The sequence below is a fragment of the Rattus norvegicus genome, chromosome 8, assembly GCF_036323735.1.
Source record: "Rattus norvegicus strain BN/NHsdMcwi chromosome 8, GRCr8, whole genome shotgun sequence".
In the NCBI taxonomy this organism is placed as follows: Eukaryota; Metazoa; Chordata; class Mammalia; order Rodentia; family Muridae; genus Rattus; species Rattus norvegicus.
Window position 1 is genome coordinate 63,813,054 of NC_086026.1, and position 24,677 is coordinate 63,837,730.

At 50.0% G+C, this 24,677-nt stretch overlaps 2 protein-coding genes across 3 annotated transcripts in view; one reads left to right on the forward strand and one right to left on the reverse strand.

The window, feature by feature from the left end:
• Sh2d7 (SH2 domain containing 7) lies at nt 1–13,661 on the forward strand. The gene is made up of 6 exons (XM_008766362.4): nt 1–1,698; nt 2,861–2,950; nt 7,066–7,231; nt 7,475–7,684; nt 9,369–10,055; nt 11,768–13,661. Exons 1-6 carry the CDS (start codon nt 1,523–1,525, stop codon nt 11,816–11,818), a joined length of 1,380 nt encoding a protein of 459 aa, XP_008764584.1. The 5' UTR covers nt 1–1,522; the 3' UTR covers nt 11,819–13,661.
• Nucleotides 13,357–24,677, reverse strand: part of Cib2 (calcium and integrin binding family member 2) — a 16,892-nt gene continuing 5,571 nt past the window's right edge. Inside the window, exons 2-6 of one of the 2 annotated variants that reach the window (NM_001015010.1) lie at nt 24,250–24,284; nt 18,416–18,527; nt 16,956–17,103; nt 14,410–14,605; nt 13,357–14,043 (exon numbers count right to left, since the gene is read on the reverse strand). In NM_001015010.1, the coding sequence (NP_001015010.1) occupies nt 14,022–14,043; nt 14,410–14,605; nt 16,956–17,103; nt 18,416–18,527; nt 24,250–24,284 (513 nt within the window). In that variant the 3' untranslated portion in view covers nt 13,357–14,021. The remainder of the gene's footprint in view (nt 14,044–14,409; nt 14,606–16,955; nt 17,104–18,415; nt 18,528–24,249; nt 24,285–24,677) is intronic. The other variant, XM_006243071.5, reaches the window with a different exon arrangement.

Consider the following 24,677-nt stretch of genomic DNA (forward strand, 5'->3'; position numbering starts at 1 on the left):
CCCTGCTTTGAATGAATGTAAATGATCTTTCATTCTTTGCTGTTTTGCTTCTACCCATCATAAAGGCCCCGGAGTCTTAACAATAGCTTCTAATTCCCAGTCTATGAGGAAACCGAAGTATTTCCAACAGCTCAGCCATTCTCTGATATTCTAGGCCCAAATGTGATAGAAGTGGGATTCTAACCCATGTTTGGTGGTGGGGGAGGTGGGCACTGATGGTCCTCAGTGTCCTCCAGCTCCAGTTTCTGCTGTAGAAGGCTGACACCAGGGATTGGGAATATTTGTATGAAAAAAAAATGTTCTACTGCCTGCCCTAAACTGATGCAAAATCCCGTCTTTGTCCTCATTTTCTTCACAGCTAGCAACAGTCCCTCTTCACCTGGTGCTTGGCTTCCTCCTTCAAGGATCCACTATTGGGCAAGACTGACTACAACCCATGACATGCAGCCAACACTCTCTGTCTCCCACTCCCTGCTTCCTGCAGGCTGGGTTCATCTGGTGCAGTGCTGCACATGCAATCACACACGTTTATTGTCTACTTCTATTAGTAGTGCTTCTCTGGGAGTGCAGACATGACTCGGTAGGTAAAGTTCTTGTTTCACAAGCATGAAGACCTGAATTTGGAGCCCCAGAACCCACATAAAAGCTGAACACACTGAGAGGGAGGCAAAGACAGGAGAATCCCAGGAACTTGCTGGCCAGACAGTCAACCCTGAACAGCAACTCTGGGTTCAATGAGAGACCCTGTCTCAAAAAATAAGATGGAGAGTGATGTAGAGGAAGACGCCCAACTTGTAACTTCCAGACTTATGCGTGGATAAATACCTGTGTGCATGTGTGCACATGCACGTGTGTGAATATGTGCACATACATGTGTGTGAACACACACACACACACACACATACACTGAACATATAATGTTTTCCCACCACTTGTGGTCTTATTCCCAGATCTATATCATGCACAGCAGGTACCTTACACAATTTGAAGTAGAAGGAGGGGCTGGGGATTTAGCTCAGTGGTAGAGCGCTTACCTAGGAAGCGCAAGGCCCTGGGTTCGGTCCCCAGCTCCGAAAAAAAGAACCAAAAAAAAAAAAAAAAAAAAAGTAGAAGGAAATCAGAATGGAACTTCCCCACCAAGACACAAAAGCCCCTGGGAGGGCAAGATACAGTGAATATAAATCCAGGACTCTGTTCACAGGGGCAGTGCTGTGACTGTACTTTGTGTCTGCTTGTCCACTGAGGCAAAGACTGGAGGTTAGGAGAAAAGAGGTCACAGTCATCAGCTCATCTGCTGGCCCAGAGATCATGGAAACCCTGCCTGATCCTCACCAGGCTGCCACCATAGCTTCCTGCTAATGAATCTAGTCAGACCTACCAGAATCTACCAGTGCAGAGGTAATAGGACTCCTGTGGGCCGCAGGCATCGGGGAGGGTGTGAGTACAGGCAAATGAGCTGTATCACGCACAGATATAAAGGACTGCAGCCATCAGGGCTTACTTATCACCAGTGCTCACCGGGATGGAGGGCGGCCCGGAGCAGTTCCATCAGGGCAAGGCACTAGAAGAGGCAGGAAATGGGCAGGCCTTGGCAGAAATCCAGGAGCTGGCTCTGAAGTGGTTCATGGAAACACAGGCCCCCTCTATCCTACAGAATGGAGCTCTGCCCCCCTGGTTCCATGGATTCATCACTCGCAAGTAAGACTGCCCCTGAGGTAGAAGGGGCAGATTGAAGAAGCTTCTGAAGGCAGGTGTGGCATGTCCCTAGCGGGATCTTTGGTACTGGCAGCTGTGGGGAGGACTAAAGTGGGCTGTGTAGGAGCTGAGCGTGTTTAGATGAGCTCTGGGTATCTTGTTGAAAGTTAGAAGGCCATGCCGTGTGCAGGCACTGGAATGTTATTGTAATTGAGGTAAAAAACTATCCAGGGAACCTAGACACACGGTTATCCCGGCATAGAGGCAAGAATGTGGGACTTGGCATTGTGGTTGGGCTGGATTACCAAGCTCCCCAAGTACCATATGGAAGCAGGAATGAGAAACAAAGCCCACCAGGTCCTGGCCCAGTGCCTAACCCAGCACCTGGGACAGCTTTGCAGACCACATGAGGCTGTGTTCGGGGGACCTGCAGCTGTTTTACTGCTCTGTGTCACTGTCCTGACACTCTTTGTTTGGAAATAAGGGGTCCCACACGTTCATTGGGCATTGATTCCCGAAAATTATGAAGGTAGTTCTGATTAGTGATGTATTGGTGAGTTAGTGGGTAAGAAATTATATGGTCTGTGTTCTTCCAAGCCAAAAAGAAAATAAAGAACTAGAATTTTCTACTTGCCTCAAAAACACTTGGTGTCATGTAGAAGAAGCTGAAGGGTGGTGGTGAATTCCTGTAAGCTTCTCTTGTACCCAAGCTTCAGACACAGCAGCGGCTCTTTGCTACAGAAACTCTTATGTAGTATACATCTTGCACAACTGCACACTTAGTCCCAAGAGAGGGATTCCTACCAATGCAAAAGTCTCCGGTATCGTTCTGTCTACATACTTATCCGGGTGGAGAGCGGGAATCTGCAGGCCATGTCTCTTGCTCCTGCTGGCAAGGCCACATTGGGGAGTGGGAGGTACCTGTGGCCTGGGGACTCACATCCAACTACAGATTGTCTTGAGTTTGTTTCCTTGAGCCAAGACCAACCACAGACTGCACCTTCAGAGGCCTCAGAGTCAGTCAAAGGTCTCAGAAGACTCTCCATCAAGGGCTGAATATCTGTCTCAATTTAGGACTCGCAGCAGGGCCCTGAACAGGTCTGATTCAGGCTGCTTGGTTACTGTGAGGGTACAGACCCCAGTTAATGGCATGTCCTCTGTCCAGGCAGACAGAGCAGCTACTCAGGGACAAAGCTCTTGGTTCCTTCCTCATTCGCCTCAGTGACCGGGCTGCCGGCTACATCTTATCTTACAGGTAAGTGGAAAGCCCTCTACGAAGAGACAGGCAGACTCTGCTGATGAACACAGAGGCTCACACACCCACTGTCTGGTTTTCTCTGGGCCCTGACTCCATGATTCAGTCATCCTCTGCTTGGCCAACCCTTTCAGAGCACCAGCACTGACTATATGCCAGGGATGTTGCTGCAGCCTTCAAAGGGAGGAGGGGAGTCGGATAAAACCTCTTCCCAGTGGGCACAGATGAACTCTGGGCCCAGCAGTGGAGGAATAGGCTTGCTAGTGAGAAGGGGGCATGGTTGGGTATAAGAAAGTCTTTCTAGTAAGTGAACTGGCATGAACAGAAGTACAAGATTTTGAGAACCACAGATCCTTGGGTGCAGCAGGACACAACACTTCCGGGAACAGGATAGCGGTGGATGAGAAGTCGGACCACAAAGAAGGGATCCAGGCAGAAGCAGGGTCCCTCTAACCACATAAGGAGGGAGAACTGGAGACAGTCTTGAGGTGTGAAGGCTGTGGGAGCCCACACCATTGGTTGGGTATGAAGATCTTGGGTCTTCCTGATATAAGGCTATAAGGCTAAAGAGGAAGAGACAGGTACCTAATATAAAGTCAGGGGCGATGACTGTGGACCACGGCCTGAAATTAGGTTGAGTTGGGAAGGTAGAAGGCTCCTCTGGAGGCCTGGAAGGAGGCCAGGACTGCAGGGCAAACTTCCAAGTCTTCACATTCTGATTCAAATTATGTGCACAGACTCTCCTTGTTCAGATCCTAACCTGGAGGAAGTTTCTTTGCCTCTCTGTGTCTTTGCCATCTCATATGTAAAATAGGAGCGTTCTAGTTACCCACCATAGGACTGTTGCAAGCACCCGATGAGACAGGCATTTGCAACTCCCAGCACAGGGAACAAAACATGGGAGGGTTGGGCAAATGTTAATAATCGCTCGATTCTCATCTGTCCCCAGGCACTGCTTTGGGCACTCTGAAATATAATAAGCATTTCCCAAATCTCCTTTCGGTTTTGGGTTTTCTTTATTCTGTGTTTTTTTGAGCTTCTGTCTCCCTCATGAGACCTTAGGCAGAGTGCCACCTTATAAAAGAGGGCAAGAGGAGGTGTTCAAAGAAACATAAATAATGAAAAGGAATAGAAGGGGGCAGAGACAGTCAGCGTGCTGACTCCCACATCCACATCAGAGACACCGCGGTTGTTCCCGGTGTTCGTGTAATTGATACATAGCCCTTGGATATCCAATTAGGGGGAAAATGGTCACTACCTCATACAAGGTACAAAAATGAGTAATTCTGCATAGGTCCAAAATAGAAAACAATAACCTTTCTAAAAGGAAACAGGAACAGGAAAATATTTCCATTAGCAAACAAGGTGCCTATAAAAACAGGATTAAAGAAAAGCTTCTTACACATAAAGTACTCACTATAAAGGACTGATAAATTTGGATGTGAATGCAGCCTGACTGCCACATCTGTTACCCAACCTGTGACCAGCGTTCATTCAGCTGATCTGGCTGGCTAGAAAAGCGACCCCTCCCTTGCTGAAACACGGGCATCCCTCCTGAAGCACAGTTTGTTAAAGAGGACAAGTTTCCCAGAATAAAGAAGGAACGACCTTTGGTCTAAAATCCCCAAACAAGCTCTTAAAGACTAGTAAATTTGATTTCCGTAAAATGAGAGAAAGAGAGAGACAGAGGAGTGTGTGTGTGTGTGTGTGTGTGTGTGTGTGTGTGGTGTGTGTGTGTGTGGTGTGTGTGTGGTGTGTGTGTGGTGTGTGTGGTGTGTGTGTGGTGTGTGTGTGTGTGGTGTGTGGTGTGTGTAGTGTGTGTGTGTGGTGTGTGTGTGGTGTGTGTGTGTGTGTGTGGTGTGTGTGTGGTGTGGTGTGTGTGTGGTGTGTGTGTGTGTGTGGTGTGTGTGTGGTGTGGTGTGTGTGTGGTGTGGTGTGTGTGTGTGTGTGGTATGTGGTGTGTGTGGTGTGTGTGTGGTGTGTGTGTGTGTGTGGTGTGTGTGGTGTGTGTGGTGTGTGTGTGGTGTGGTGTGTGTGTGGTGTGGTGTGTGTGTGTATGGTGTGTGTGTGTGTGTGGTGTGTGTGTGGTGTGTGTGTGTGTGTGGTGTGTGTGTGTATGGGATGGTGTACTGTGTGTGTGGTGTGTGTGATGTGTGTGTGGTGTGTGTGGTGTGTGTGTGGTTGTGTGTGTGGTGTGTGTGGTGTGTGTGGTGTGTGTGGTGTGTGTGTATGGGATGGTGTACTGTTTGTGTGTGGTGTGGTGTGTGTGTGTATGTGTGGTGTGGTGTGTGTGTGTGTTTATGGGATGGTGTACTGTGTGTGTGTGTGTGTGTGTGTGTGGTGTGTGGTGTGTGTGTGGTGTGTGTGTGTGGTGTGTGTGGTGTGTGTGGTGTGTGTGTATGGGATGGTATACTGTGTGTGTGGTGTGTGGTGTGTGTGTGTGTGTGTGTGTGTGTGGTGTGGTGTGTGTGTGAGTGTGTGGTGTGGTGTGTGTGTGTGTTTATGGGATGGTGTACTGTGTGTGTGTGTGTGGTGTGGTGTGGTGTGTGTGGTGTGTGTATGGGATGGTGTACTGTGTATGTGTGTGGTGTGATGTGTGTGTGGTGTGGTGTGGTGTGTGTGTGGTGTGGTGTGGTGTGTGTGTGTGTGTGGTGTGTGTGGTGTGTGTGTGTGTGGTGTGGTGTGTGTGTGGTGTGTGTGTGTGTGTGGTGTGTGTGTGGTGTGTATGTGTGTGTGTGTGGTGTGTGTGGTATGTGTGTGTGGTGTGGTGTGTGTGTGTGGTGTGGTGTGTGTGTATGGTGTGTGTGTGTGTGTGTGGTGTGTGTGTGTGGTGTGTGTGGTGTGTGTGGTGTGTGTGGTGTGTGTGTATGGGATGGTGTACTGTGTGTGTGTGTGGTGTGGTGTGTGTGTGTGTGTGTGCGTGTGCGTGTGTGTGTGTGTGTGTGTGTGTGTGTGTGTGTGTGTGTATGGTGGCTCGGCCTTGCCTATTACTCTTTGGCATATTCTCAGTAGAAATGAATAAATGCATTCACCAAAAGTCAGCACAGTCAGCACAACCCCAATGAGCATCGGGTGAGACGATACACCTAACTTTTGAAAGAAAGAAGCTAAACCTACTTGGGCCTAAGCGAATCTGAAATATACGTTGAGTGAAGGAAGTGAGACACAAATGAGGATTTTTGCATAATTTTCATTTATTTGAAATTCCAGAATGGAAGAAACAAGCAATAGGTCAGAAAGAGGCCACCTGGGGGTACTGGCAGGGAGGGGCCGGGCAAGGTTCATGTCCTGATCTCCATGTGGTTACCTGGGCATTTTTATGTGCAGAAATTCATCTTGCTGTGCACCCATGATGTGTGCTGTGGACAATGAAGAGGGTGGGACTTTGCAGGCTGAGGGAGAGTTCTGCTGTTCCAGAGGATGGGGGATGGGTGAAGCTGAGTGACAAAGGTACAGGGTTGCACCTTGCCTTTATTGGAAACTTTGATATTTTCTTCCTCATTGTTTTGTTGTGTTTATGGTTTTGCTTCGTTTTTCTTTTATTTTGATCTTCTGACTACTGTCTTAGCCAAGCACCATAGTTCGCACCTACAGAGATGCTGAGGCAGCAGGATCCACCTGAGTTCAAGGCCAGCCTGGGCTATAAAGTTGGATCTTCTCTGAAAAATCAAGAGGAAATAATTAAAGGATTTAAAGTTAAAATAAATAATTAAGTAGGGCTAGGGGCATGGCTCAGTGTCATAGCACTTGTGCAGCATGTAGGCAGGCCCTAGGTTTGTTCTCCAATACCACAAAAAAAAAAAAAAAAAAAAAAAGAACAGATAAATTATTGCATTAGTAAATAGATGAGCATCTTTAAGTTTTGTGCTCGATGAGTGTCTAAATCACACTAGTCCTAGCCCTGTGCTTCCAAAGAACAAGATCAGGTTGTTCCCAGGGCCCAGACATTTGAAGTGCCCCCCAGCTCTCCAAGGAACACCACAGATGCACGTGGGGAGGGCAACCCTTGGTCACACGAGTCTGCACTGGAGAGATGATCCTCCGACACACAGGGGCAAAGCTGGCCCGCACAGAGCCAGCAGCCCAACCCAGCCCACGTGCGAACTGTGTTACAGGGGTAGTGATCGCTGCCGCCATTTTGTCATCAACCAGCTGCGAAATCGACGTTACCTTGTCTCAGGAGACACCCTCAGCCACAGCACCCTGGATGAGCTCCTACGCCATTACCAGGAGGTGCAGCTTGAGCCTTTTGGAGAGACCCTTGCTGCTGCTTGCCCACGGGTAGGCACCTCTTCTTCCCCGGGTGAGGATGGGTGGATGGGGTGTCCATCCTTGGGGTAACAATTACACAGGCACATGCCATCAAAGAAACAGAGAGGCACCATGGCCCTCAATCAAAAAAAGAACCTTACCCAAAGGTCAGAAACCTAGTGGAGTGTGTCTATCCCTTCTAAGCAGCCCCTGGCAGGCAGTTGAAGACCCTAGCGTATGACCATAAGCCTGTTATATCTTCACTGCCTCCAGCTCGAGGAAAATGATCTATACGACGCCATCAACACGGGCCTCCAGCAGACTAATCTAGGCCTGGAAATTCCAGCTATGGAACTTCCCAGCATGCTCCCTGACAAGGTTACCAGCCCCTGCCTTCCTGCAAAGCCCCAGGTCTCCTTCCTGCACACCAAGAAAGCCCTAGATGCGAGTTCCAGAACTGGCTCGAATGAGGAGAGTACAGAGGTGAGGAGGAGTCTGCTCCACACAGGCTAGGTTGGGATGTGGGGGGGTCATACTAGAGTCAGGTCCTTGGAGGCCACCAGACGGTATCCTCAGACATAGCGGGTGAACACCAGGCTCACAGTATAAGAAGCCCAACCTAGAGACAGCCTCCAGTGACTCACCAATGCTCTGCTCTGCCCTGGTCAGCTGGATTGACTCAAGCCTAGACTAGACTTTTCCATATTCTCAGTGTGAGCCTTTGTGTGAGTCATGAACTCTCTATGAGTCTATTTATAGTTCCTGAGGTACCTGCAAGGGCTCAGTGAGAATGTTGTGAGATACTGAACACCATCCAGGAAACTGTAAGGTGGGGTGTCTCTATGATGAGATAGGCTCAGAAAATGTCCTTAGACATAGACCATGGCATGCCAAGGATGTCTTAAACTCAGAATAGAACCTAAAACCTCCAGGGTCTACAAGAGCCACTCCAGTCTCCTGAACCTCTCTCCCTTGCCCACTGTGGCCCCACTGGCCTTACAGATCTTTCTTAAACCCACAAGGCTTTTAACTTCCTGTAAACTCTGCCTGGCTGCTCTTCTTACCAGAGTGACATCACTCATACTCATACTGCATTTCGTCTCTCCTCAGAAAGACCACCTGAGTTATAGGACCTTTCCCACCTGACCTACAGAACACATCGCCTTTCCAACCTGACCTATACAACGTATCCCCTTTCCCACATGACCTACAGAACATGTCACCTTTCCCTCCTGACCTACATACAGGACATGCCACCTTTCCCTCCTGACCTACATACAGAACATGCCACCTTTCCCTCCTGACCTACATTCAGGACATGCCACCTTTCCCACCTGACCTACATACAGGACATGCCACCTTTCCCTCCTGACCTACAGGACATGCCACCTTTCCCTCCTGACCTACAGGACATGCCACCTTTCCCTCCTGACCTACAGGACATGCCACCTTTCCCACCTGACCTACATACAGGACATGCCACCTTTCCCTCCTGACCTACAGGACATGCCACCTTTCCCTCCTGACCTACATACAGGACATGCCACCTTCCCCTCCTGACCTACACACAGGACATGCCACCTTTCCCTCCTGACCTACACACAGGACATGCCACCTTTCCCACCTGTTATTTTTCTCTTCTGTTACCTGCTTTGCTCCCTACAGCACTGATCATGACGTGACGGGACATCCTTATCACACATTCATACATCATACTCTACACCAAATCTTTGTGCTTGCTTCCAGGTTAGAATGTAAACTCAGGCTGGTCTCAGGACTTAGCCTGTCTGCCGTGTAGTTGGTACTTAGTAAATATTTGTTGAAAGGTTCCATGACTGATGGGCTTGGGAGTAAACCACTCTGAAGGGGTGCATAGCAGTGAGTGGGAGGACTCATAGGGCCCTGTGGGACCCCGTGAACCATGATGGAGACAGGAGGACCAGGCAGAATGAGTTTGGGTTTGCTGTTGAGCTGATGGGCCAAGGCCTTGGCTGTCAAGGCAAAGACTGCATTTAGAATCAGAACCAGGAAACCTGAACCAACCCCTGCATATGATAGGCAAACTGAGACAAAAGAGGGAGGCTCAATTTATAAAGATAGCTTAGAGGGTCTAAGGACATAGTACCAATGGTGGCTTTTTAAGACATTTTCTGTCCCTCTCTCTCAGGTACCCACTAGAGTGCCCCCCATTCCCCAGAAGAGTCCCTCTCTTCTGGATGACTCTTCTGCAGGCCCCAGTGGTATCGTCTACTCAGAACTGAAGAAGATGAACCGGGCACAGCTAGGCCCAGGTACAGAGGTCTGGGGCAGGCACAGGCCAGCTCCTGCTGGCAACTTGGCTTCATCCCCAGGCAGGGAGCCCTCAAGGAAACTCTCAGATGAAGATCAAAACAAGCCCAATAGCCCAGAACCTGCCCCCTCTGGGGAGAAGCCAGACCAAGGCTCCACAATGCCTTATACTTCCTTAGGATTTCCCCTGCCTCCCAATTCTGAGGCCCAAGGATCTCGGGCTACTACTTGGAGGCAAGGCTTTCTAAAGCTGAGCCACGAGGCACAGTCCTCCTCTGAAGCCAGCTCTGCAGACACCTACCAGCTTGCTGAGACATCAGGCCTACGACAAGAGGGTAGGGACAAACCAGACCAAAGAGGCAGTACTTACGAGCAGATTCCGTCCTGCTGGCATAGCGCCGCCAAGCTCCCATGCCCTGGAGTTAGTCCGACATACAGCCAACTATCGGGGCCAATGGACTATGGCTATGAGAAGATTCCGGGGACCCCGCAGCTTCCAGAGCCAGGGAACACCTATGAGCAAATCCCAGCTGCCAAGAACAAGGACACTGGACGAGTGCACAAGGTGAGTTCCCAGAGGGGGTGGATGTGGTGCACTAGGGTAGCAGAGGCAGGAGGGTTTCTGTGAGTTTGAGGCCGGCCTGGCTTACATAGTGAGCTCTAGGTCAGTCAGGACTACATAGGGAGACTCTGTATGGTCCTCAAGCACGAGGAGGTTACTACCAATGCCCAGAACTTCCCCCCCACCCCGGTGATTTAAAGGTGGGAAAAGCAGCCGCTAGATTTCAGGGTGAAATCACCCAGGAGCTTGCTCTACAGTAGGCACTCCTGCCTTTCTTGCAGCCCATCAGAAGGCTGTCAGAACCATTGGAAGCTGGAAAGAAGGCCCTCTGCCATAGTCATGAATAAACAACTTTCTAGCTTCTGGTTTTAGGCAAGACAATTTCTCTGATGACTATAATCACCAAATTTAGCAAGATAAAATACAAGGCATCTAGTTAGATTTTAATTGTATATAAATCAGTAGCTTTCACATATCTCAAACATTATGATGGGAGTCTGTGGATAGACGGCTCAGCAGTTAAGAGCATTCGCTACTCTTTCAGAGGACCTGGATTCAGTTCCTACCATCCACCCAGCAGCTCACAACTACCTGTGCCCTCACCCAGACATAAGAGTCATACAAGCAGGCAAAACACTCGAAATAAAAATAAATAAATCATTTTTTAAAGTTTCAAAAAAAGAGAAAGAAAAGAAAAAAAACAAAACAAAAAAATCACTATGGTTTCTTATTTTCCTAGAATTCAGATTTAACTGGAGAGCCTATATTTTGACTTGGAAACCCCACCCAGACTCTTCCGTGTCTGTACAATGGGCCGATTATCCAGTTGCGCTCAGGGCGGCTGCCCTGGGAACAATGCACCATATGCCCTGTTGACAAGACACTGTCAGAGGTGGCTCTTGGCTCTCAGGGTGACTACTTCTGAGGATTCATGACAAAGAAGTGAAGAACAAGGCGAGGGCAGGGGGTAAAAATAACACCAGAGGGAGGTGGTTGGCATGGGGCTGAACCTGGGCCCCTGAGGTGGCAGATGAGCCCACAACCCCGCCCTATCCCTCAGCTGCCTGTACTTGCACACAACAGGAGTGGAAAGCCTCCTTCCAGTGGACACAACCCCAAATCTGGGAGAAACCTGAAACCTCCCTCTCCTAGCCAGAACAAGGACACCCTGAGCTTCAAACCAGCTCTTCCTTCAGGGCAGGGTTTCCCCACCCACCCCCACTCCCACCTCCACCCCCATCCCCACCCTTGTCTTGTTCTCCCCTCCCCAACCTCCATCATTTCTGAGGGGTCAATCCTCTAAGACTTAGGCAGTGAACAGTCCTCAGAATCCGTGTCTGCACTTCCTCCAGATGTCCCCATGTCTTCCTCTACTCCTGGTGGTCCTGTATATAATCTGTCTTCCTCTCCACCCTTTGCAACCAGGGCGTAGCAAGGCCCCAGAAGGGTAGGAAGTAGTAGGGACCCCAGCACATACTCAGGAGGGAAATGTGGTATTTTCTACCTCCTTCCTCACTATCCATCCTCAGCCAGTCAAAGCTAAATAAATCTTCATCTTAAACTGGAAGACTGAAAGTGGAGTTTGGGGTCCCCAAGAGAGGCCTGTGGGAGCCATGCTGGCACTATGTTCTGGCTGACACCCCAGGCCTGAGCTAAGAGCCTCTGAGCATGGGTCTCTGGTTTTCTCTGCCCCAACATCTTTTCTCTCCTCCCAGCCTGACAAGTTCCGGAGGCTCTTCTTCACAGACAAGAAGCATAAATCCTGAGGAAAGGCCTGGCATTCAGAGGGTTTAGTGGTAGCCACACTGCACCAGGGATTACTGGATACCCTCAGCTCATCGGCTACGGAACTAGGCTCCAAGATGCAGCCCGGGTACCTATCCAGGAAGGCCTGGGAGAGACCTTGCAGCAGCCTGCAACTCCTGGATGTCTCTTCAATGCTGTCCATCCACATAATGAAGGGATAAGGCCAGTAAGGGTGGGGACTAACTAAAGGAAGGGTTGGATGAACATGGGAAGGCCTGGACTGATCGATCAAGCTGGCTTCATGCTCCAGACGCTTAACAAGTATGTAGCAGGCCCCTGTCCAAGACAGACACTTTCCTGACGGGCTAAATGACATCATGCTATTACTTCTGAGAACGAAAGCAGTTCCCTTCCTCACAGCCTTGCCAGAGGAGATGGCCGGGAGCCACATCCTCTGCACCCATCCCAGAAGGATTCGATCCAGAAGCTTGGGATGCAGCAGCCCAGGTCCAACCTCAGAAGCCATGGTTCTAACCCAATATCAGGCTGGGCTCCTGGGAACCGACCCCAGCCCTTCCTTCCCCACTCCACCATCTTTATCCTAGATTCACTGTGCAAACTCCTAGCTTTTGCTACAGAAACCTGTTCAAAGACATAGCTAGTGAGGGTCTGAACAGAGACCCCCTCAATAAGGCAAGCTTAACCTTGGATGTACTGCTAGGTAGCATCTGGTAGCCAGTTAGGGGACATCTGATGCTATGCTGATGTGAGCAGGTCACCCCTTCCTGCCCTCTGTCTCCGGCCGGTCCTGACCTTTGGAGCAACTCAGATTCCTCCCATGCAACCTACCATGAACCTGGTGGCTTCACCTCCAGGGACTTCTGGGAGTAGGGCTCTGCTCAGTCACCAGGTCGGGACTAGAAAATTCTTGCTCAAGCTGTTCCCTTGGCCAAGCTGGCTCTTCCGGGAATTGTCCTGTTTTATACTGCTCCCCTTCACCCATGTGTCCCCAAACCCATAGCGTCAGCAACTGCTCTGTTGCCTTCTCTTTTTTTTTTGGTTCTTTTTTTCGGAGCTGGGGACCGAACCCAGGGCCTTGCGCTTGCTAGGCAAGCGCTCTACCACTGAGCTAAATCCCCAGCCCCTGTTGCCTTCTCTTTACCTTGTCTTTACAAGCTGGAGGCAGGAACCAAAACCACAGTCCCCTCCCCACCTGCCTCCACCCAGGCCCTGGGCAGAACTGGCTCAGTGCGCACCGGGGAAAGCCACTCCTTGGTAGATTATTTGGTCAGTGTGCTTGTCCCTCTGAACTCTAGAAGTCCCTATCTCCTAGGGGTGCTGGTGAAAGGTTTAAGAATAGCAGGAAAACCCCAAGCCTAACAATGGTGAGCTCCCTGCTGGTAGACAAATCCATTACTAGGGAAATGGAAACAACCCTCACCCAACATCCAGAAGCCAATATTAGCAACTGACACTGATGCCGACCCTTCCTCTGAGGCGTCAGGGACTGCCTAAAAGAGTGTCACCGAACGTTCCTGACGCTGACAGACACGGAGAGTGCAGGACACAAAAGTGCTTTATTTCTAGGAATTCACAAATCTGAGGTCAGCACACATCAGTGATACCACGTCATCGGGGATGGGGTGGGGTGGGGTGGAGTAGTGTTCGTGACATGGGGGCAGAGCCCTTTGGACCTAACTTCGTATACAACTTCACATTGGGAAAGCATGGGGTTGGAGGTGGGTACAGCCCAGCCTTGGCTTTGGTAAAAGATTGCATAGAACCCCAGGCTCTGTTTCCTTTGTTTCTTTGTTTGTTTGGTTTTTGCACTTACCCCTGGGTGACTGGAGTGCCTGCCCAGCACACAGATAATTCAGCCTTACCTCTCCTGCAAGGTTTTTCTACCTTCCCCTCCCAGGTGAGAAAAGAACTGGGCAAGGGGGTGGGTGAGAGGGCCTGCAGGGGAAATGCAGGTCTTGAGGGTAGACACTGGAGGCCTGGAGAAGGGTCCTGCTCTTCACAACCCCATTGCAGTTAGGTTTTCTATTCATTTTTATTTTTAATTTATTAATTGATTATTTTTTGCTGAAAGGGCCACAGGAAATGTCCACGGGTGAGAACCCCAAAGGCCACAGCTCCTTCCCTGGAGCACTTGAAAACCATACCTGCGTAGACAGCAGGCCAGAGGACGGAGTCCGGGGCCCCACAGCCTTGGCAGTGTCCTCAGATTCGGATGTGGAAAGTGCTATAAAGAGAAAGCACAGAGGGTGAGAGACTGAGGGCTGGGCAGAAGAGAGAGCTGACCTAACCCTGGTCATGTCCTTAAGGAAAGCTGCACAGAGGGAAAGCTTCCAGGAGGCTAAGAAGGAGAAACTGAAGATCTAGACCACCCCTCCCTCCCTCCCTCCCTCCTTCCCCTAAGAGTCTTGATCCCTCCCTCTGGTGATAGGAGTAGTCATATAAGAGCCAGTCATGCATCTGGGAAGCTGGGCCTGGACGAAATAGGCCTGCTTATATCATTATCTATGGAGGTCCCATGAGACCGGGCAGCCAGCTGTGCCCCTAAATGTTGCGGTAACCCAAGCAAGCCCAGCTCCTGGAGTAACCTCACCTGAGAAAGTCAGGGGCCTTGGCGATCATGTCCTCAAAGTCGGCAAAGCCTAGCTTGCCATCACCGTCCAGGTCAGCTTCTTCAATGACTTTGTCACACACAAGCACTACCTCATCTTCATCCAGCTCTGACTTAGTAAGTCTGGCCAGTGTCAGCTCTAAGTCTTCTTTACAGATGAAATTGTCAGTGTTGAAGTCTGTGAGGTTAGGTGGGATGAACGGAGATGGTCAGAAGAGGGCTCAGTCCCTCCAGGGGCTTTGAGGACAGAGGTGTCCTGTGCAGTATTACTCCTTCCTCCCAGCTGAGCACACAGATCTCACTATCAGCCTCTGGACTCCCCAGAGTATCTCTGTGAACTCAGAGAACACTGGGGTCCTTGTCCCCACTGAAAGAAACCAACAAGTTCATACGCAAGGTAGATCTTAAACATCTGCAGGCAACAAATTAATACTTGAGGGACCCCCAAGCCCCCACAGTGAAGGCGTTTACAGCTACAGCCCACGCTGTTCCAAATATGAACTCCCTGAGCCCACTCAATCCAAAGAGCCTTCCTGCTCTCGCCCACACTAGACTCCTGGAGCCAAGGGAGACAGGACCCAGAAAGGCCAGTGCCTGAGTCCAGGTTGAAGATCCAATTAGGGATGGAGCAAGGATTCTGATCAGGTCTATTTACCTCTAAGACCCACATTTTCGTAATGGCACCTCATCGCCCCTGGTAGGCACACACACACACACACACACACACACACACACACACACACAGACACACAGACACACATACACACACAGACACACACACACACATACACACACACACATACACACACATATACATACACACATACACACAGACACACAGACACACACAGACACACACACATACACACACACAACTAATCTAACAATATGCATATTATAAGTGGTAATCATGTACAACTTAATCTGTCAATTAAAAAAACCATAAATCAAGAGATGCAGGATCCCGCTAGAGAGAGGCCAACACAGGAAAGGCCTTTGTGGACAGAATAGGGGCACTGTTGGGTCTCCTGGGCAAAAGGCCATCCCCAGAGCATTACTTGGTAGCCCTGTGGGCTGGGCCATGTGCAAGCTCATCATGATAAGCTCTACCCTACCCCTCACTCTCTTAGTAAAGCTATCAGCTCTGTGCACTTGGTTTCCCAGGCCTCTGATGCCTTCCTGGCAAATACCCACTTGGCCTTCAAGTTTCTTCAAGCATCGTTTTCTAGACAGTCCCTCTAACTGAACTCCTGCTGCCCACCAGGCTGGCATAGATGGCACTGAGGAAGACCTGAACCACTCTTCCTCCTTTGTGTAAACCATGCCTGAACTCTGCAAGTGAAAAAGCAGAGCTGGAGAGGACGAGGACCTTCCTGAGGTCACAGCCATGGGTCAGATTTAGAGTAGAAGCCCTTCAGTGTAAACTGAGCTGCCCACCTTATCCCTGCCTGTGAAGGTCTCCATGGTAGGCATGAGATGGGATTCATCTCTGCTCCTGAAGGGCCTGCAGAGGGTTCCAGGAAAAGACTCGCTATCTGGCTAGTGGGCTGGACAGAATCCTAGGCCGATTTAAGATGACAGCCTCTCCCAGGGACAGCACAGTGGAGTCCTAGGCTTAAGGACAATGGGTGTAATTTTCGAAGCTACATTTATGGAACTGGACAGGCAAGGTCTGCTTTCTCATAGGCAAACACCGTGTGTTGCACTGTGTACCTAAACCAAAGTCCTTTGAAATAAACGTGACAGCACAAAATTAACAGACAGCCCTTGACGGTCCCACTGCTTTAACATCCACCAGCTTCTCAAAGGTGCAGGAAGGTTTGGAGTCTTTTCATATGGCCCAGTAAAAGTTCAAGGCACAGAAAGTGAGCAGTGTGGTAGTTTCCATTAGCTCTGGGAAAATGAAGTGTGTGCAGCGCCCTCTAGTGGCCGGTTGGTCAGCAGGCTGGAGAAATGGGATGACCCTATCTCTGGCCTGTGAGGGGGACTCTTCAGGATTTCCCTCTCTGCCTGGCTTATCAGCGTGTCTCAAGAAGTCCGGCCCCTAGATTTAGCCTGACTTTTCTAGTTCGCATATCGAAGTTTCCCAATGATCTTTCTAGAACACAACTGCCCTTCTCTGCCTGCCTTTCCCTGTCTGAACCCTGCAGTGTCCCAGCCCTGAGCACTGGGCCCAAACTCCTCACAGTTCGCTGTACTCTCACAGATCCCTCCCACCACACTCCAATCACTATATTGGCAAGCCTTACTGTGCACTCTGTTGGGGTGCCTGTCCTTTTGTCCCAGGGGACGAATCTCCCCTAGTCCTCTAGTCCCTGACATCATATTCCTCATTTTAATCTCCCCCCTCCCCACCCCAGATCGGGTGAGTCTTTCTGAAGATGTGTCTGCCTCAGGCATGATTTGCGCCCTCAAGGCAGGCATCCCTCAAAGGGCAGCCTTAGTGTACCCAGCGATAACGGGATGTCGCAATGGCTCACGGCTCCTTTCAGCAATGCGGTTCCGCCCTGCTGCCAGCCCTTCCTTACCATAGATCTTGAAGGCATAGTTCGCCTTGAGCTCCCGAGGCGCCGACTCACAGAGCACAGAGAACATGTCCACAAAGTCATTGAAGGTGAGGTTCCCCTCACCGTCCTCAGAGAAAGCCTCCACAATCCTCTCCTTGAAAGGATTCTCCTGAAGAAAAGCACAGCCCCGTCACTTGGGGTAGGTAAAGCAGGGGGCTCAAGCCAGTCTGAGGGTTAGCCTGTGACAGCCTGCACATGTGGCTTTCAGAGAGGCAACAACCACAGCTTCTTAATGGGCTGTTGGAGGAGCTTCCAGGTTAGAAGTGTAAGGCGCTGCTCTGGGATCTGGCTCAGCTAGCATGTTCTCACACTACACAGGATGTGTACATGAGCACAGCAAGCACAGAGGACCCTGCATCCCAACTGTCTCATTGTTCAGAGGCACACACACAGGCTCCTTCCTCAACCAACTGGGCTTCGTCCCCAGCAATAGAAGACAACGACTCCAGGAAACCTTCGGTCCAGGCTAATTCAGGCCAGACAGGTGGGAAGTAGAAGTGAGGCCCCAAGATGTCAGGACCAACACAAGCAGCAAGAGGTGGTTCTGATGCCTACAGCCACACAGCCCATTTGTTCTCATTCCCAGCACCTGCCTCTGCTCCTCCCCGTCATGCCAAAGTGTCAGGGACCCACATTCCTTCCTCAGCCTGGATCAGCCCCATAGACCTGGAGACAAAGACCCTGCAGTGCCTCACGGTCTCCTACTCCCTTGAAGACAGGCAGTGATTTCTAGGGCTAAGCCTCTGCTTGTCACCTCTCAGGACAGAGTCAAGATGCCGGCCCAAGGTGATGCCATGTAGCTCTTACCGTACTGTAAGCCATACATCCCAGGCCTGCCAAGTCCCACAGCACTGTGGAATTGTGCCTGGTGCTCTCTTACTGTGGGAGTACTTTTCTATATCCCATGTTGAAAAACTCAAGAAACTTTCCATGTGTAGGTGACCCGAGGACCCTCACATGGACTTATTAGGAGCTGGCTGAGCCTACCCCACATAGCCCAAATACAAATGAACATTCCAAAAATCCCAGAAAGTTCCAGTCTGAGATTTGTCATTAGAGATGACCAAGAAACCATGGCCAGACAGGGAATGAAAGACAAATTATCTAAAAGAATATACCAAGGTTTGCTGAGTGTAGCCCAGGCTATTCCACATAGGGACAAGCAGGTGAACACAGGCCAGTGGCTGGGCAGTGGGCAGCCACATATCCAGAGGACACCTATCAAGCCCCACACCCTTCCACAACTCATTTATGCATCATGTGTATTGGGAAACCGAGGCACACAGAGCTTCGCTGGTCCATTCGGGGCAAACACATTCACAATGGCTAGAGCCAGGTGGCAGTCTGGATCTGAGCCTCTACTCCCTGCCTGGACATGGATCCCCCATGCTCCGGCCCACCAGCAGCATCCTCTCACCTACCCGGAGCTCCGGCATCTGAATGATGAGGCTCATGGGCACGTGGACGATGGGGCTCTTCCTGTAGTCCATCGGGACGAGGTTGGGAGCCAGCTCATAGAACCGTGCATGAAGCCTTTGAGAGAAGCAGAGGAAAGGCACTAGAGGCTACTGACCCTGAGCCCCAGTGACCCAGTGCCTCCCTGTCTAGGTCCTTATCCAAGAGCTAGTGAAGGGTCAATAGGAGGCTGTCTGCTCTGTCCACAGTGGGCATAGCCTGGAGGGGAAGCAGGCTCTGGCAAATCCCTGTGCAGATGACCCAACTGACCAGGTCCTTCTTGCTTCCCAAGCACACACACATGCACCAGCACTATCATCACCTCCTCCCTGTCCCCCAGTTGGGCGACTGCCCTCACCTCCCTCTCTCATCCTCTCTCCCCTCACCCTCCTGATTTTGTTCCTCTCCAAGAACACATCTCCATCAAAGGATCTAAGGCCACAGGGGGTAGAGCAGAAAGGAGAAACCCCCATATCCTATTCTTCGTGTGAGAGAGGGTCAGAAGACATCAGTGTGGCCAGATGAGAGCTGGGACTCTCTGCAAGAGGACACTCAAATGTCCTGTTATTCCCTGCATTGAGGAACATTACCCTTCTTTTTATAAAAAGTCCTTGCAACGAAATGCTTATTTTGCAATTCATGTGCTTTTTGGAGGAGGCTGGGGTTGACAGAGCCTCACCATGTGGCCAGGCCAGGCCTTGCAAGCCTCTTATTTGGTTGGATAGCCTGCAGCCTCCCGAGGCTGAGGCTGCCACATTTGGCTAATCCGCTCATCTTTAACAGATCCACGGTGTTTCTGATTACATTTCGGACTAGACCTGAACATGTACTCCCCTCCCCCTGTGCTAGGAGTGATGCTGATGCCTCTGGACATTAGCCTGTGCCCCCAAAGTTGTGAGGGCTGCTGCAGCAGGAGCTTTAAGCAGAGCTGAGGTTGGAAACGCAGCTAAGCCACTCACTAGCTAGTGGGGTGACCTTGGGTAAATGGATAACTGCAGAAAATAATTTTCAGCCAGAAATTGGAACCATTTTAACATTTTCCACATTTGTGTGAATTAAATAGGACAGAGTTCATAAAACTCTCTGGTAGGCTGGGGTTCGGTCAGTAAAGTCAGGGAAGGACCCGAGTTCAATGCCCAGAACCTATATTTAAAAAGAAAAAAAGAAAAGAAAAGAAAGAAGGAAGGAAGGAAAGAAGGAAGGAAGAGACCAAGCACAGTGAAATAGCTTTGGGTTTTTGTTTTTGTTTTGTTTTTAAAAATCTTAACATTTTATGTATTTAATTTTTTAAAGACGAATTTATTCTATTTTACCTGGAGGAGTGTTTTGCCTTCATTTGTGTATGTGCTCCACATACACACTTAGGGGTAGTTGGGAGCCACTGTGGGAGAACTGAAAACTGAACCTGGGTCTGGTGTCAGAACAGCAAGTGCTCTGAGCCTCTGAGGCATCTCTCCATCCCTGGCATATATATATACACACATGCACACATGCACACATGCGCGCACACACACACACACACACACACACACACACACACACACACACACACACATATATATATATTTTAACCCCAATGCTGAGGAGTAGGAGACAGGCAGACCCTGAGGTCAGACCAGCCAGCCTTGCCTACTTGGTAAGGTCCAGGTCACTGAGAAACTCTGTCTCAAAACAAAGAGGGAGGTGCTTGAACAACATCTGAGGTTCTTTTCAGGCCTCCACAGGCATATACATACTGATGTACCCACACGCACATATGTACCCATGCAGCAGGGGGTAGGGGGCTTCAATCCTAGCCCTCAGGAGGCAGAAGGAAATGAATCTTTGAGTTCATGGCTATCCTAGTCTATAGAGTGAGTTCCAGGACACCCAGGACTACACAAAGAAACCCTGTCTCCAAAAAGTAAAAAAGGAAGAAAGAAAAAAACAGAACATGTGCACCCGTGCACACAAATGCATACACGAGTTTGCACACATACATAAACCACCGGGCATCAGACTATAGCTATTTCTACACTCTTATTTGCCTACCAACGATGCCCCAGAAGAGGTGGGCATGGGATCAGGCTATGGGTGCTCCCAAAGAGTGAGGAGCCATGGTCTGCCCTGGAATATTGTTCTAAAACAACAGCTAAGGGCTGGAGATGATTCTGGTTGAGCGAATGTACTCTTCCATAGGATCTGAGTCACCATCCCAGCACTCACAAGCACCTTCGACTCCAGCCCCAGGGGATCTGACAACTCTGACCTCCTCAGGCATACACACATGCATTGCATGTACACACACATGCACACACACACACACACACACACACACACACACACACACAATGAGGCTGGAGAGAAGGCTTGGCAGTTAAGAGCACTTGTTGCTCGTGCTGAGGACCTGGGTTCAGTTCTCGGCACCCACAGTATGGCTCACAACCACCTGTGACTCTAACTCTAGGGGACCCAACATCCTCTTCTGGTCCCCTCTGCCGGTCTGTAGACACCAGGCATGTATGTATGTGGTACCTATGCATACATGCAGGAAAAAGAACACTCGGTGCATATAAAATAAACAATTCTTTAAAAACATTAAAAATTTAGAAAGGAAAATAACAAGAAAGATTCTGGAAATGTTTAAGGAACTCCACGAAGAAGAATCTGAAAACCCGAATCGCTGTGGGAGGAAAGTCATAGAAAGAAAGAAAGAAAGAAAGAAAGAAAGAAAGAAAGAAAGAAAGAAAGAGAGAGAGGAAGGAAGGAAGAAAGAAAGAAGAATGAGTGAGTGAATGAAAGAAAGAATGAATGAATCTACATCTATGTCACTTCCCTTAATAAAGAGCACCGGGTTTAAAAACAAAAAAAAAAAGACGATGTATACACCTATGTCCTGTCATGACCTGAGAACCAGAAATGACAATTGTACTGCTCTAGCTGCATGAAGCAGATGTGGAAGCCCCATGGGTGGTTTTGGAAGCTCATAGTGCCCTTCAACCACTAAGGAGGCTAAAGCAGGAGGAGGAGTCCAAGTTCAAAGCCAGCCCAAGCTATACAGGGTGACCCCGTCTCAAAAACAAAACACCAGCTAACGAACCAAAAATCAAAAACAAAGCCCAACTCCCAAACCCCCCAAACCAAAAATCCATAAATAATAGATAAACAGACAAAGAGAGAACAGGGGAGGGAGACTGATGAGGAGAGGGAAAGGGAGAGACAAAGCCAAGCTCTCACCTGGAGCCCAAAGAATGAAACAGAGGCATTGCAAAGGTTAGAAATCAGCCAACCCTCTCCAGCAAGGCCTTGTCTTAACTACCTGCCTCCTGTGCTCCCCACCGTAAGAAAACACAAACAGACAGACAGACAGACAGACAAGGCACTGGCACCAGACTGAGACGAGTGTTACTGAGCTGAGGCCTCTGACACACAGCGTTTGGAATCATTAGGAGAGAGATGGATTCCTCTGAAAAGTCATAAACAGCCGACACGAATGCCTGGCTCTCGAATGGGGTTTTAAATACGCTACATTTTTAGAAGAGAGAGGATTAAATAATTAAATTTGCAAGTTTATTTGCCAACATTTACACACGGGAAGACTTTCACACTATACATTCGTTTGGTGCTCCTGCTGGGCTGGGAGCAGTTATTTCTGCAGCAGCAATGAACCAGGCATTGGCCCACTTCCTTTACTCATGGTGCAGGCTGGCCCTGCAGCCAGTTAAGTTTCAGACACCTCGTGTACAATAAAGATAAGTAAAAAGCAATTAAAATAGATTACATACGTTTTCTTAAAGGTAAAGAAGATAAATAATAAAGCAATCACTCAGCAGACCCCTCAGGGTGTCAACTGGACGAGCTTGTCTCTGGCAGTGGGGGGACAGAATTCCTGTCCACTTGTTCAGGAACCAAGTGCCACTGAGGACAAGGGGGCTGAAGGACTAAGCTCTTACCCACAGGAAGCATGGAAGCTGAAGGGGGTGGGGGATGGGTGGGGTGGGCTGCCCACCCACCTCCATGCTGGGCTGGAAAAGCTGTGCCTAGAGAGTACCGGGATCTACAGGGCTTGTAGGTAGGGGACGCAGGTGAGCAGGGGACCATGGTTATCTGTGATCTGAGTCACTGACAGAGGAACCTCAGGCTCAGGTTTCCTCCCTGCCATCTGGTCAGTACTCAGGGTGCAGCTTACCAAGGAAACAAGCTGCTGCCAGTTAGGGAAGGAGGGGGGCGGACCAACAGAGGCAGGGTCTGTCAGGCTGGCTCTGCCACTGACCTGCTGGGCATTGCTGGGTCGTCTTTGCTCCTTAGCATCTCTGGACCTCCCTGAGATGTGAGCGGTGGAGAAGGGCTGGCCTGACAGGGCTACAGGGGTCAGTGAGGTGGGCCTCTGCTGGGAGTGACACCCAGAAACAAGACAGGAAACTGCTCAGGCAGGGTGTCCAGATAACTGGAAGGTTCCTTCACCCACGAGGGGACCTGACGCTTGTTCTTTCCCTAGTGTGGAAATAAAAAGGCCAGGACTGACGAGACCCAGGGAACTTTGCCTAAGTTCCCTTCCTTCATTTTCCAGAGAGACCTCCAAAGGCCTGTCAGACCAGTCCCAACTGTTGGCCTGGTCTTGAGCCATCCTTTCCTAAGGGTAACCTTGCTGATCTCAGTAGAGACTGGTACATGGGGGTGGGGGCTGAAAGGGAGACACAGGACTGTGCTTTTGTCTCTGCATTTTGCCAGTCTGGAACATCCACCTGTGTCCTGTCCTCCCACCTCTTATCACTGATGGCCACCAGGCACCATGGCCAGGCACCAGGCATGGGTAGAGACATCTGAATTCTGCCCCAGAGGGGGCCAGTTACTGAGCCTATGAATCTACAGACTTTGACTGACTTTAAGAGAGCATTGTTAGTGCTGGAGTGGCAAGGCCAGAACAGAAACATTGTGAGCCTCAGAGCACAAGAAGCCCAGAATCAGCGTGTACCAAGCTGGGGGTAGGGGGTCGAAGGCACACCTCAATAAAAGATTCCTATGGAGTTCCTACTAAAAAGAGGACTTGTCCCAAGACCTCTGGAAGGTCAGGGTCAGCACCGGAAATCCTCACTGAGGACACATTCAGGATAGTTCCATTGTTCAGGTACTGCATCTTTGACTACTGCCTCTGGATAGTGGAACCAGAATCCCAGAAAGGGAGACTCCAGAGGCCCAAACCTCGCTGAGGCCATAGGTCTCCCTCCATGCTGCGAATGTGGGAGGAGAGCTCAGGCCCTGAGATTGAATCTTGGGAACTCTGACCCCCTAAGAGGTGAGAACAGGGTATCCTACGTCTACCCAAGTGACAAGGTAGAATGGTAGGCTGGAAGAGGAGCACTGTCCACACAGAGTGGTCAGGGGAGTGAAAAAAAAAAAAAAACAACCCGCCAGCACAACTCTCTGAGGAGGCTGGACCAGGCTGTAGCCCCAGCCTGAGACATCGATCTCCAGGGAAACTGATCCTGAGACTTTGCTGGCTTTTAGTGACACTGGATAGCCTAGGTAGAGAGGGCCAGCAATGGCTGCAGGTTTCCAGCATCCTGTAATAGCTGCTCACTGGTCGGAGACTGACAACACTGCAGTCTCTCCTGCTCAGGATCTCTGCCTGGAGACCCTGGCAAACAGCTCAGGAATGGTAGGCATGCCTTTGGCTTTTGACGTCCCAGGAGTGACAGACATTGAAACCAGAGGATGATTAGAGCCCCTAGCTTAAAAGATGGAGATCCCTAAGGTCCTAAAAGACCCCATTCCTACCACAGCCTCAGCCCCAGAGAGATAGATAAGAACCCATACTTACTTGAGGATGTCCTTCTTATTGAAGAAAGTGCAGTCCTGTGGAGGGAATACACAAATGGTGTTCTCTTAGAGCCCGTACAGCTATGGGGCCTCACCCAACAGCCCTGGACCCAAAGCAGAACATGCCTACTGCTCCTCCCCATTCCTTTCCAGAAGGGACAGCCAATTCTAGGTCCGGAAGATGCTTCCAGAAACTTCTGATCCACTGCCCTGCCAACTGGGCCCAGGACAGTGATGAGGAGGTGAGGTGGGGCTGGGTACTCTTGGGGGTACTCAGCAAAGAGGAACACAAGTGGCCACAGTAGGTTTGAAGGCCAAGGGGATACATGGTGGGAGAGTACAGGGTAACTACTAGACAATTCTAGAGACCACTGTAGAGAGGATCAACGGGGGCCTCAGCACACTACCTGAGGCCCTGAGAACACCAAG

Bases quoted from the DNA above. Each gene is read 5' to 3' on its own strand.
- Sh2d7 (XM_008766362.4), top strand. From the start codon at position 1,523: ATGGAGGGCGGCCCGGAGCAGTTCCATCAGGGCAAGGCACTAGAAGAG. The intron at 1,699-2,860 runs GTAAGACTGCCC...TCCTCTGTCCAG, and splicing joins CATGGATTCATCACTCGCAA to GCAGACAGAGCAGCTACTCA. The intron at 2,951-7,065 runs GTAAGTGGAAAG...ACTGTGTTACAG, and splicing joins GGCTACATCTTATCTTACAG to GGGTAGTGATCGCTGCCGCC.